The following is a 12,762-nucleotide window of genomic DNA, read 5'->3' as shown; positions in this document are numbered from 1 at the left end:
AGGTCTCTGCCATGTGCTATTGCATGAAAAATGGCAAGCAGCTCCTGCACTAATCTACTTTGCGGACAGGCACGTGAAGCCTGTTTGGGGACATGACACAAGTTTCACAAGAGCCATTTGAACATCATCCAATCGAGAGTCAATAACCCATGACACACTTAATCTAAAACATCTGTCCTCCTCACAGTTTTTGATCACTTATACCTTATATACCTTGTAACTTATACCTATAGTTTTTTTGGTTGCTTTTAAATATACAGCATGTCTATATTATCCTTTTACGTATGCTGCCAATTGGTGTAGTCCAGATCCCTAGACCCCCAATTGGGACGCCCCCCCAGGGCTGCGGGGTACTCGGTACCAGGCCGATCTCTCAGATGGGAATGTCACAGCAGCTGTGACCCGGTCCGTGGCCCTGGGCACCCAATGTAAAAAGGGGGATTCAAATGGTGCAATGTAGTGGATTAAATGAATAGTTCGTGACGCCACCTGTGGTGTTCGGCAAGGGAGATGTTAAGCCGACGCTGCATGCAGATCCTCTGGGACTGGTGGTATGGCACAGCAAAGATGCTATAGCTCCCCACAGGTGGAGCTGTAGTCCTAGGGCAGTGTAGATATAGAGGCAAAAGGAAGGCATAGGTGAGGCAATGTCGGGCACCAGGATGTAGCAGTGCCGGGTGTGTTTGGAGAATTTTTCTTCACTGTCTGCAGTAGAAGAAGATCAGCGCGATGTCTGGACGTGGCAAACAAGGAGGCAAAGTCCGAGCTAAGGCCAAGACACGCTCATCCCGGGCAGGACTCCAGTACCCAGTCGGCCGTGTGCACAGGATTCTCCGCAAGGACAATTATGCCGAGAGAGTTGGCGCCGGCGCTCCGGTGTATCTGGCCGCTGTGCTGGAGTATCTGACGGCTGAGATTCTAGAATTGGCCGGCAATGCTGCCCGGGACAACAAGAAGACCCGCATCATCCCCCGTCACCTGCAGCTGGCGGTGCGCAATGACGAGGAGCTCAACAGGCTGCTGGGTGGGGTGACCATTGCCCAGGGGGGCGTCCTGCCCAACATCCAGGCCGTGTTGCTACCAAAGAAGACTGAGAGCAGCAAGGCGAGCAAGAGCAAGTGAGCGCCGCTCCCCCACATCTGTCCACACAATCTACATCCATGACGAAGTGGTTCTTAGGGTCACAGAGACCAAATTCCTTGGTGTTATCATCTCTCATGATCTTAAATGGGGGAAAAACGTGGATGCTGTTATAAGAAAAGCACAACAGAGGATGTTCTTCCTGCGTCAGCTGAAAAGATATGGTTTGTCTAAGAATCTGCTGATCTTATTCTTTAATGCTGTCATCAGATCTGTGATTTGTTCCTCTCTGATAGTCTGGTATGGGGGAGCCACTGCGCATGACAAACTCCGCTTACAAAGGACTTTCAGAACAGCAGAGAGAATTATAGGTTCCCCCCTGCCTAAAATCCAGGATCTTTATGATAAGAGTATTCGATCCCACGCATTGAAAATTTCATCCGATCCCTCTCACCCGGGACACTCCTCATTCCAACTACTCCCTTCAGGACGTCGCTTCAGAGTCCCCAAATGCAGCACCAACCGCCATATGAACAGCTTCTATCCACTCTCTGTTCAACATTTAAATCGTCATGTGTAGACTATATACTGTATCTGTCTTGTTAGATGTTACTTGTTGTATCTGTTGTTATATATTATGTTGCCTCTTTGCCACAAAGAATTCCTTGTATATATGTAATATGTACTTGGCGATAATAAATTTGATTTGATTTTGATTTGGAATAAGTGGAGGACACCAGAGCATGTAGTTCCAAAGCTTTACTCACAGTCTGTTGTGCAAGCAGGTGCCTGCCTCCGTGCCGTGTCCTCCGGGTCAGGGACTCAGTCAACTTCCAGGCCAGATGGAATAATCCTTTCCAACGCTCCGCCAACATGTGCCTTTCTGAACGTCTCCTCTTATAGCGCCTATGTATGAAGTACTCCCAGTACTAAGTTACACTGGAGTTCCTCCTGTCCAATGTTCTTATGAACTTTCTTTATACGGCAGACAGCTGTAGCCTGCTTCAGGGACTCCTTGCTTCCTAGTCCCAGCTCACTATTCAGTTGCTGTTGTGCCCCCAAGTCTGATGTGGGAATAAAGTATTGTTAACTTCTACTCCTCTGGTGTCTGCTGCAGGATCATTAGTATCCATACAACCTCGGGGACCGGGCCCCGGCCTTGCGCTTAGAACTTCTAGGAAGGGTTCTCCTCTAACCCACGTCCTCTGTTCTCCTTTTCTCCTCACGTTCCGTACTAATCCTTTCTTTCTATGGAACAATCAGGTTTCCTTTCTATGTCTCTTTCCCAGGTCACTGTGGCCTGCTGAAGCACTTCCTTCATCCATCCCTCTCCCGGGGATCTTCTCTGGATCTCACTCTCTGTCCTTCTGCATCCTCACTCTCTCCCAGTGACTGAATGACTGGATGACTGAATCCCTAAACTCTTCCCGCTCTTTGTAATATAAACTAACTCCACCCACCTCCCAGCACGTTTCGTGTCCCAAGCAGGGAGCAACCAATGGGTGCTTTGCTATACTCCAAGCAGGGAGCCGCCGAAGGTGCTTTGCTACACTTCTTTGTGGTGTGGGGTGCAGGTGTTGGAGCGTGGTTGGGAGTCTCCACCTTACTTGGATGGTGGGGTACCACACCTCAGGATGAGGTGCGGTACCTCTGTGGCGACTGAGCCTCAGGAGCGCCACACAATGATTGACCAAAAAAAAAATTCTATGACTCACAACTAGAGTTGAGCGACTTTTGGTTTTTTAGGGTCGCGTTTCGTTTCGTGAAACCCGACTTTTCCAAAAGTCGGGTCGAGCAAGATCGTCAGATTATAGGGAAAAGTCGGGGTCGTCCCGAAACACGAAACCCAATGTAAGTCAATGGGGAATAAAAGTCGGCAGTGAGAGGAGGACAGGAAACACACCTACAGTGCCCATTTGAATGCCAAAAGCATCAATTCTTCTTACTTAAGCTTGTCAACCTTAATTAACTTCATAATACAAGTTACGCACTGAAAAATGGGGGTTATTTGGCTAAAGTTGTGGGGGGGGGAGGGCTGGCTGCAGGTTTTCATGTGCCCTGGGCGAAAGAGCGCCCCTTTAACACATACCACAACTCATCATGCTCCGATACGGCAGAGAAATAGCGGTATAGTACAATGAAAAATACCTCACTTTTTACATCTCATGACGAGGCCCATCTATTTCTCCATACAGAATCATTGGTCCCATATAATGTTTGAAACAGTATATGATGAGCTCCACATAATGCTACAGTATATGTTGGTCCCCATGGATGAAGCTCCACTGTCTTATGGGCCCAAATAATGCTCCAAACATAATGGGCCCCATTTCTAATGCTCTAGTGTATAATGGGCCCTGTAAATGCTGCTCCAGTGTCTGATGTCCACCTTTGGAATGTTCCAGTGTATGGTGGGCCCCATCTATCATTCTCCAGAGTATAGTGCTCCCCAAAAATTGCTGTCCCAACATTGAAAACAATCAAATAAGTCTCCTCGCTAGGGAATCCCTGTACTTGTCTGGACTCCTCGTCGTCCCCATCTTCCATCTCACTGCACAGTATTTCAACTTTGCAAGTGCTGTGATCCTGGGCAAGCAGGGGGGGCCCACTCGTTGGCGACGGCACTGGCACAGGGCCCCTGATAGTACGGTGGTGTGTCTGATGGCGGGTGGGCCGAACCTGCACTTTCATCTGCAGCTTCCTCTTTGTCACCGTGTAAGATGGAACTGTATATGGGAAGGGTAACCTGAGTTTCATCAGGGTCATATTCAGGCCGTGTAGCGTGCGAGGGGAATATAGTGGTCTGGGTCAATGTACCAGCAGATTCATCGAGCAGTGGCTGGGCATCAGTGCACTTGTGTCGCCCCCAGGAGTACGGTCACCACAGTGGCATTACCTTCCTCCTAGGGAGTGTGATGTCATGCTTGGGAGCAGCGAAGGATCTCTCTAGCAGGTTAACTGATTGGGCGGCGTTATTCCCACGAGTCATGACCCTCCAAACAGCGTTCATGAAGGCAAAGTGTTTGTTTTACGTGGGCAGTATGGTTGCAAAGCTGAACCTTAAAGGAATGTCCAGAAGGGCACCACCAGGAGTGGAGCCTACGGTTAAATTCGACTCCACCTGGGAAACCTCAACCATGCCAGCTACAGAACAGATGCACACATTGCAAGCTTAATTCCGTTAACGAACGAGACTCCGTCATGCCCCGCGGTCCAAGTCCGGCTTACTAGAGGGACACGTGAGGCTCTGGCACATGAGATTGGCCAATAACTGGTGGGTCATGCCCTTACATGTCCGTGGCTGCATGTGCGCTATACTGAAAAGGCCAGCGTTTGTCGCTTACAGGTGCAGATAACCCGCTGAACAACGTTAGTGATGGGGATCACTGATTAAAATTATTACCCGCGAACAATGATTTCCCAGTAAGTGCAGGTCAACCGCAGTTCCGGAATTAGGCCTAACCGTCATTCCTGAAAAAATGAAAAACTTACGTGTGCAAACCACAGGTGCTGTAGCTTGCTTAACAGCTCGCCAGCCGTTCTCACGCCCAGTATGGATTACACGTGATTGCACAAAGGTGAGAAAGGGTACCGTATCCCCAGATAACATGTATGGATAGCGTACACATTCAAAATATATGTCTATACATCAGGAGGCAGGCTCAGACGGTGTTAGGCCCACTATGGATTGCACGTGATTGCACAAAGGTTAGAAAGGGTACCGTTTCCCCGGATAACATGTATGGATAGCGTACACATTCAAAATATATGTCTCAGGAGGCAGGCTCAGACAGTGTTAGGCCCAGTATGGATTGCACGTGATTGCACAAAGGTTAGTAAGGGTACCATTTCCCCGGATAACATGTATGGATAGCGTACACATTCAAAATATATGTCTATACATCAGGAGGCAGGCTCAGACGGTGTTAGGCCCAGTATGGATTGCACGTGATTGCACAAAGGTTAGAAAGGGTACCGTTTCCCCGGATAACATGTATGGATAGCGTACACATTCAAAATATATGTCTATACATCAGGAGGCAGGCTCAGACGGTGTTAGGCCCAGTATGGATTGCACGTGATTGCACAAAGGTTAGAAAGGGTACCGTATCCCCAGATAACATGTATGGATAGCGTACACATTCAAAATATATGTCTCAGGAGGCAGGCTCAGACGGTGTTAGGCCCAGTATGGATTGCACGTGATTGCACAAAGGTTAGAAAGGGTACCGTATCCCCAGATAACATGTATGGATAGTGTACACATTCAAAATATATGTCTCAGGAGGCAGGCTCAGATGGTGTTAGGCCCAGTATGGATTGCACGTGATTGCACAAAGGTTAGAAAGGGTACCGTTTCCCCGGATAACATGTATGGATAGCGTACACATTCAAAATATATGTCTATACATAAGGAGGCAGGCTCAGACGGTGTTAGGCCCAGTATGGATTGCACGTGATTGCACAAAGGTTAGAAAGGGTACCGTTTCCCCGGATAACATGTATGGATAGCGTACACATTCAAAATATATGTCTATACATCAGGAGGCAGGCTCAGACGGTGTTAGGCCCAGTATGGATTGCACGTGATTGCACAAAGGTTAGAAAGGGTACCGTTTCCCCGGATAACATGTATGGATAGCGTACACATTCAAAATATATGTCTATACATCAGGAGGCAGGCTCAGACGGTGTTAGGCCCAGTATGGATTGCACGTGATTGCACAAAGGTTAGAAAGGGTACCGTTTCCCCGGATAACATGTATGGATAGCGTACACATTCAAAATATATGTCTCAGGAGGCAGGCTCAGACGGTGTTAGGCCCAGTATGGATTGCACGTGATTGCACAAAGGTTAGAAAGGGTACCGTATCCCCGGATAACATGTATGGATAGCGTACACATTCAAAATATATGTCTATACATCAGGAGGCAGGCTCAGACGGTGTTAGGCCCAGTATGGATTGCACGTGATTGCACAAAGGTTAGAAAGGGTACCGTTTCCCCGGATAACATGTATGGATAGCGTACACATTCAAAATATATGTCTATACATCAGGAGGCAGGCTCAGACGGTGTCAGGCACAGTATGGATTTGACGGCCCAGATTACACAGCGGAGGAGCAGGGAGAGGTAAAGATTGCAAATGCTGGGGCCCTGCCCAAGCAAGGGGGGCCCACTCGTGGGCGTCGGTACTGGCACTGGGCCCCTCATAGTACAGCGGTGTGTCTGACGGCGGGTGTGCACCACCACCGTCAGAGACACTTGATTGCACTATGAGGGACCCTGTGCCAGTGCCCGCGCCTAAGAGTCGGCCTACCCACCTGTCCAGGGCAACGGCACTCGCACGGTGTCATGCGCTAGGTGGTGACCCCGGCCATGGGGGGGAGGCAGCACAGCTAGGGAGTTTTAGAAAGTGGCATATGTTGATGTTGGACATTCAGCTGATGCAAAAGGCGAAATAGGTGAAGTCCCAGGAAGAGGTGGACCAAAGCAAGCCATTTTTCTGTCACCCTATGTGTCATCAGGGGAAGGTGGGACAAAATCCTTGGAAACCCATGCATGGTTCATTTTAATGAAGGTTAGATCATCCACATTTTGGGTTGACAGACGGGTCCTTTTTTCTGTCAGGATTGATCCAGCTGCACTGAAGACTCTTTCCGATAGCACACTTGCAGCTGGGCAAGCGAGCTCCTGTAAGGCATATTGGGCCAATTCAGGCCAGGTGTCCAGTTTAGCGGCCCAATAGTCAAAGGGGAATGACCTGTGTGGGAGAACATCGATATGGGAGGAAAAGTAGTTTGTAACCATAGTTGACAACTGCTGTCTCCTGTCACTTTCCATCGATGCAGTATTACCAGTTGTGTGAGCGGTATTTGAAAAATCAGTCCACAACATTGTCATGAAACCCCTGTCTCCAACGCCACTTCTGCTGTGTGCACCACGAACACCTCTGCCAAGCTGCCCCCGGCCCGTACGGCTCGTGTGAGAACCATCACCGCTGCTGTGTGCTGGGAATGCCTCAAGCAACCGATTTACCAGAGTTGCTTGTTTATTAGCCAATATTAGGTCAAGGTTCTCCTGTGGCATGATGTTTTGTAATTTGCCTTTATAGCGTGGATCCAGGATGCTGGCCAACCAGTAGTCGTCATCGTTCATCATTTTGGCAATGCGGGGGTCCCTTTTTAGGATCTGCAAGGCATAATCTGATATGTGGGCCAATGTTCCCGGTGTCAATGATGCACTGCGAGTGCTGGGTGGAGGAGCACTTTCTGGCAAATCCACATCCCTCCAGTCACGCACAAACCCTGTACCAGACCTTGCCACGCCAACATTTTCACTTGCCCCACGAGATGCATCCTCCTCCCCTAAGTAATCATCCCCATCATCATCCTCCTCCTCCTCTTCTTCCTCCACCTCGTCCAGGAGAGGTCCCTGAGCAGACAATGGCTGAATGTCATCAAGGATTCCCTCCTCCTCTTCCTCCTCATCAACATTGGCTGCAGACGCCTGCTCCTTAAGGTGCGTCAAAGTTTGCATGAGCAGACGCATAAGTGGGATGCTCATGCTTAGGATGGCGTCGTCTGCGCTTACCAGCCGTGTGCATTCCTCAAAACACTGAAGGACTTTACAGAGGTCTTTCAGCTTCGACCACTGCACACCTGTCAACTCCATGTCTGCTCTCAAAGTGCCTGGCCGTGTATCCTCCCACAAATGCATTATGGCCTGCCTCTGCTCGCACAGCCACTCCACCATGTGCAGGGTGGAGTTCCACCTTGTTGCAATGTCGATAATGAGGCGGTGGTTGGGAAGGTGGAGCAATCGCTGCAGCTTCTGCATACGAACGGAGTGTACAGGCGACCGGCGGATGTGCGCGCACAGTCTTCGCACCTTCTGGAGCAGGGCTGTTAACTCCGGATAATTTTTGAGGAAGCACTGCACCACCAGGTTCAAGGTGTGAGCCAAGCAAGGTATGTGGCTGAGTTTTGAAAGGGCTATGGCTGCCACAAAATTACGGCCGTTATCACTAACTACCTTGCCTGCCTCAAGATGTACACTGCCCAGCCATGACTCAGTTTGTCGCTTCAAGTACTCGGCCAGCACCTCGGCGGTGTGTCTGTCGCCCAAACACATCATCTGCAACACAGCCTGCTGACGCTTTTCACTAGCTGCTCGATAGGGGGACACCTCGTGTGCAACAGTGGCAGCTGCAGATGGAGTGCTCGTACGACTGCGCTCTGTGGACGAGCTTTCGCTTCTGGAGGAGGAGGAGGAGGAGGAGGGTCGAACGCCTACAGCCAACTGTTTCCTATACCGTGGGCTAGGCAGCACTGTCCCACCACCGCTGTCCCCTGTGGACCCTGCATCCACCACATTAACCCAGTGCGCAGTGATGGACACGTAACGGCCCTGGCCATGCCGACTGGACCATGCATGTCACGGGGGCTTAGTTCAACTAAGGCTGAAATACCCGGGGCCCCTGTGGTGTCCCTTTACTAGGGGAAACCCTGTCTGACCCTCAACCCAGGGTTTTTGCTGAAGGTGCAAATGCCTGAGCCTCCGACCTTTCCTTATCTCCTGCTCAGCCCTGCACTTAACCCTCCACCCTCCACCCAGTGAGAAGTCACCACCAAAGCTCCCACACAAATAATGACAGACAGGGAGAACTTAAACTGCACTGCGCCGCACACACACAGGAATAAACAGTAATGTGAACAGGGCACAACTAAACACAAATATGGGAAGGAGAAAGGATAACGACGGATCATACGACACCAGATATGAATCTCTCTCTCTTGAACACCTCCACTCCAGACCGGAACCACTTGGTATGAAACACAAGCTATAATCGGCGACGCCCATAGGCCAGCATGACTATTTAAAGACCGTGGGCGTGACTAACCATCCAACCTGGTCTCCAGCAGGATTAACCCCCGAGAGCCTGAAGATCAGGCCGGCGCCACTGAGGCTATAGTGGCTGGAGGTAGAACTACCTCTGCCTGCCGGACGCTGTGGTGTGAACAGCGTCCGACATGACAGTACCCCGTCTTCTACGAGGGACCCCAGGGCCCTCAAGACTCATAGGACCCGGCTTGTCCGGATGACGACGGTGAAAAGAACTGACCAGCCGATCCGCATGTATGTCTGAGGCTGGAACCCAAGACCTCTCCTCTGGACCATACCCCCGCCAGTGCACCAAATACTACTCGAGAGTCCACTACCTTGGCGACCTCGAACTCTAACTCGCCATCCACCATGACTGGAGGTGGCATCGGCGTCGTGTCCACCAAGCCTATCACCTTTTTCAATAAAGCCCTGTGAAACACGTTGTGTATCTTGTACACCGCGGGAAGTTCCAACCGATAAGCTACTGGGTTAATGATGGCAGAAATCCTAAAAGGCCCAATAAACCTTGGACCCAGTTTTAAAGATGGAATTTTGAGTTTTATGTTCTTCGTAGCTAACCACACCCATTCACCCACACACAGGTCCGGACCTGGCACGCGTCTACTGTCAGCCACCCGTTTGTACCTGGCACTCATGCTCAACAAACGCTGTTTCACCCGCCTCCAGACTGATGACAATTGGGCTCCTAGCTGATCCTCCTCCGGGACACCCCCGGAGTCACCCTGACGTAAGGTACAAAACTGAGGATGTTGACCGTACACACAAAAGAATGGAGACTCTCCTGATGACTCTTGGCGGTGATTATTTAATGCGAATTCGGCCAGAGGAAGGAAAGTAGACCACTCCTCCTGGTTGTCGGACACAAAGCATCGTAAATACTGTTCTAGATTTTGGTTCATGCGCTCAGTTTGTCCATTAGACTGTGGATGAAACGCCGATGAATGTGACAACTTGATCCCCAACCTTGAGCAAAAAGCTTTCCAAAACCTCGCCACAAATTGCGTACCCCTATCAGATACTATGTCAGACGGTACTCCGTGGAGTCTGACCACCTCCTTCACAAATACCTGAGCCAACGTCTTAGCATTGGGCAAAGAGGACAACGCCACAAAATGCGTCATCTTTGAAAAACGGTCAACCACCACCAGGATGACCGTGTTTCCTGCCGAGGCTGGCAAGTCAGTGATAAAATCCATGGAGATTTCTGTCCATGGCCTATTGGGTACCCCCAGAGGCTGTAGCGTGCCAGCAGGACGGGTTCGGGGTGACTTAGCCCTAGCGCACGTGATGCAAGCTGCCACGTACGAGACCACGTCCTGCCGGATTTTGGGCCACCAGAAACGACGCGATACCAGCTCTAAGGTGCCCTTCACCCCTGGGTGACCAGCCAGTACCGAATCGTGGTGTTCCTTCAACACCTTAGGCCGAAGATGCAGGGGTACAAATGATTTGTTGGCGGGAAGTCCTGGTGGTACCTCCTCTTGGGCCTCGGCAATCTCCGCCTCTACCTCAGTCGTGAGAGCCGAGACCACTACCCCTTTCTGGAGGATGGGTACCGGCTCTTCCCGAGGTTCTCCCCCCGGAAAACACCTAGACAAAGCATCCGCCTTGGTGTTTTTAGCCCCGGGACGGTACGTCACAAGAAAATTGAAACGAGTAAAAAACAATGCCCAGCGAGCCTGCCTAGGAGACAGACGCTTGGCCGACTCCAGGTAGAGCAGATTCTTATGGTCGGTGATAACTGTGACCTGGTGAGCCGCCCCCTCCAAGAAGTGTCGCCATTCCTCAAAAGCCAGTTTGATGGCCAACAACTCCCTGTTGCCGATATCATAATTCCGTTCGGCCGGCGACAACTTCTTGGAGAAGTAGGCGCATGGATGCATCTCGCTCAAGGACGAGCCTTGAGACAGTACTGCCCCCACTCCCACCTCCGACGCATCAACCTCTACCACAAAAGGTTTAGACACGTCTGGTTGCACCAGAATGGGGGCTGAAGCAAAACTATTCTTCAGACGCTCAAATGCACGTATAGCCACCTCCGGCCAGTTCGCCAGATCGGCACCCTTTTTTGTCATGTCCGTGAGCGGTTTGGCGACAGTCGAAAAGTGTTTAATAAATTTCCTATAATAATTCGCAAACCCAAGGAACCGCTGGAGTGCTTTCAGACTCTCCGGCCTCTCCCATTGCAACACCGCTTGCACCTTAGCGGTGTCCATTTTAAAACCAGCTGCGGACACAATATATCCCAAAAAGGGCAACTCCTGGACAAAAAATAAACATTTTTCCAGCTTAGCATAGAGCTGGTTCTCCCGGAGCAACTGTAACACCTGCCTAACATGCTGCAAATGAGTGTCCCGATCGCTAGAATAAATGAGGATATCATCCAGGTATACAATCACAAATCTCCCCAGGACATGAGCAAAGACATCATTAATAAAATGTTGGAAAACGGCAGGCGCGGTGGTCAACCCAAACGGCATAACCAGACTCTCAAAATGACCCTCAGGAGTGTTAAACGCCGTCTTCCACTCATCCCCCTGACGGACCCATATGAGGTTATACGCCCCCCTGAGGTCCAGCTTGGAAAACCATTTTGCCCCCGCTACCTGGTTGAACAAATCCGGGATCAACGGCATTGGGTAGGGATCACGGATAGTAATCTGGTTTAACTCTCGGAAATCCAGACACGGGCGTAACCCCCCATCTTTCTTCTTAATGAAGAAAAACCCCGCGGCTACAGGCGAGGACGAAGGCCGGATGTGACCTTTGCTCAGACTCTCCGCGATGTAGTCTTTCAGAGCTTGTCTCTCAGGACCAGAAATATTAAACATCCTGGCCTTAGGTAATTTGGCCCCGGGTTTTAACCTAATAGCACAGTCATAGGCTCTATGAGGAGGCAGTTCTGAGCAACCCTTCTCAGAGAAAACATCCGCGAAATCCTGCAAAGCCTCCGGCAGGCTGGGCGTCACGGCGGACACACATGTGGCCAAGCAATTGTTTTGGCAGAAACCACTCCATTGTACTATGTCCTGAGTTTTCCAATCAATTACCGGGTTGTGCCTGGACAGCCATGGAAAACCCAGGACCATTTGAGCTGGGAGATTACGGAGGACCCTACATGTAACCGACTCAGAATGTAGGACCCCAATGTGGAGTTTCACCTCTGCCACAAACTCAGTAATCTCCCCTTGAGGGAGGGGAACAGCATTAATGGTCACCACCTGTATGGGGTGAGGAAGTTTTTCAATCTTAAACCCGGCGGTGTGTGCAAACTCCTCATCTATGAGATTGGTGGCGGAACCGCTATCCACAAACACTGATATAGGTAGCTCTCTGCCGGCGACAATAACCTTGGCAGGGAGCATACATTGAGATATCATCATGGAGGATATGCATACGCTCAGTTGGGTCTCCTCCATACCCTCTGAGCTTAACAGTTTTCCGCCGGTGTGACCCTCTTAGGTAGTACCGGGCAAACGTTAACATAATGACCTCCTTTACCACAGTAGAAACATGCTCCGGACTTCCGGACTCCCGGAGCGCGAGGCTGAACCTGTGCCACGCCAGCAATCTGCATAGGTTCAGGGGACTCATCTACTTCAACCACACCTGCACCTCTGTTTTCCCCCAGAGGTAGCGTCTCCTGTGCCCCCTGACGAAAACGGCGATCAATTCGTATCACCAAACTCATGGCAGACTCCAATGATGCCGGAGTCTCATACATCAGGAGGGCTTGTTTCACCCTCCCTGATACCCCATGAATAAACTGGCTCC

At 50.4% G+C, this 12,762-nt stretch overlaps 1 protein-coding gene across 1 annotated transcript; it reads left to right on the top strand.

Annotated features, from left to right (window-relative positions):
• The first annotated feature begins 729 nt into the window (after positions 1-729).
• Positions 730-1,122, top strand: LOC141084428 (histone H2A type 1-like). Its single transcript, XM_073569152.1, has one exon. The coding sequence runs from the start codon at positions 730-732 to the stop codon at positions 1,120-1,122; it is 393 nt and encodes a 130-aa protein (XP_073425253.1).
• The last annotated feature ends 11,640 nt before the right edge of the window (positions 1,123-12,762 follow it).

This window comes from Dendrobates tinctorius, unplaced genomic scaffold, assembly GCF_039654945.1.
Source record: "Dendrobates tinctorius isolate UK_male_01 unplaced genomic scaffold, ASM3965494v1 ptg000022l, whole genome shotgun sequence".
In the NCBI taxonomy this organism is placed as follows: domain Eukaryota; kingdom Metazoa; phylum Chordata; class Amphibia; order Anura; family Dendrobatidae; genus Dendrobates; species Dendrobates tinctorius.
Note: the sequence above shows the minus strand (reverse complement) of the source record. Positions and strands in the feature narration are given on the sequence as shown.

Coding starts and splice junctions, on each gene's coding strand:
- LOC141084428 (XM_073569152.1), top strand. CDS start 730: ATGTCTGGACGTGGCAAACAAGGAGGCAAAGTCCGAGCTAAGGCCAAG.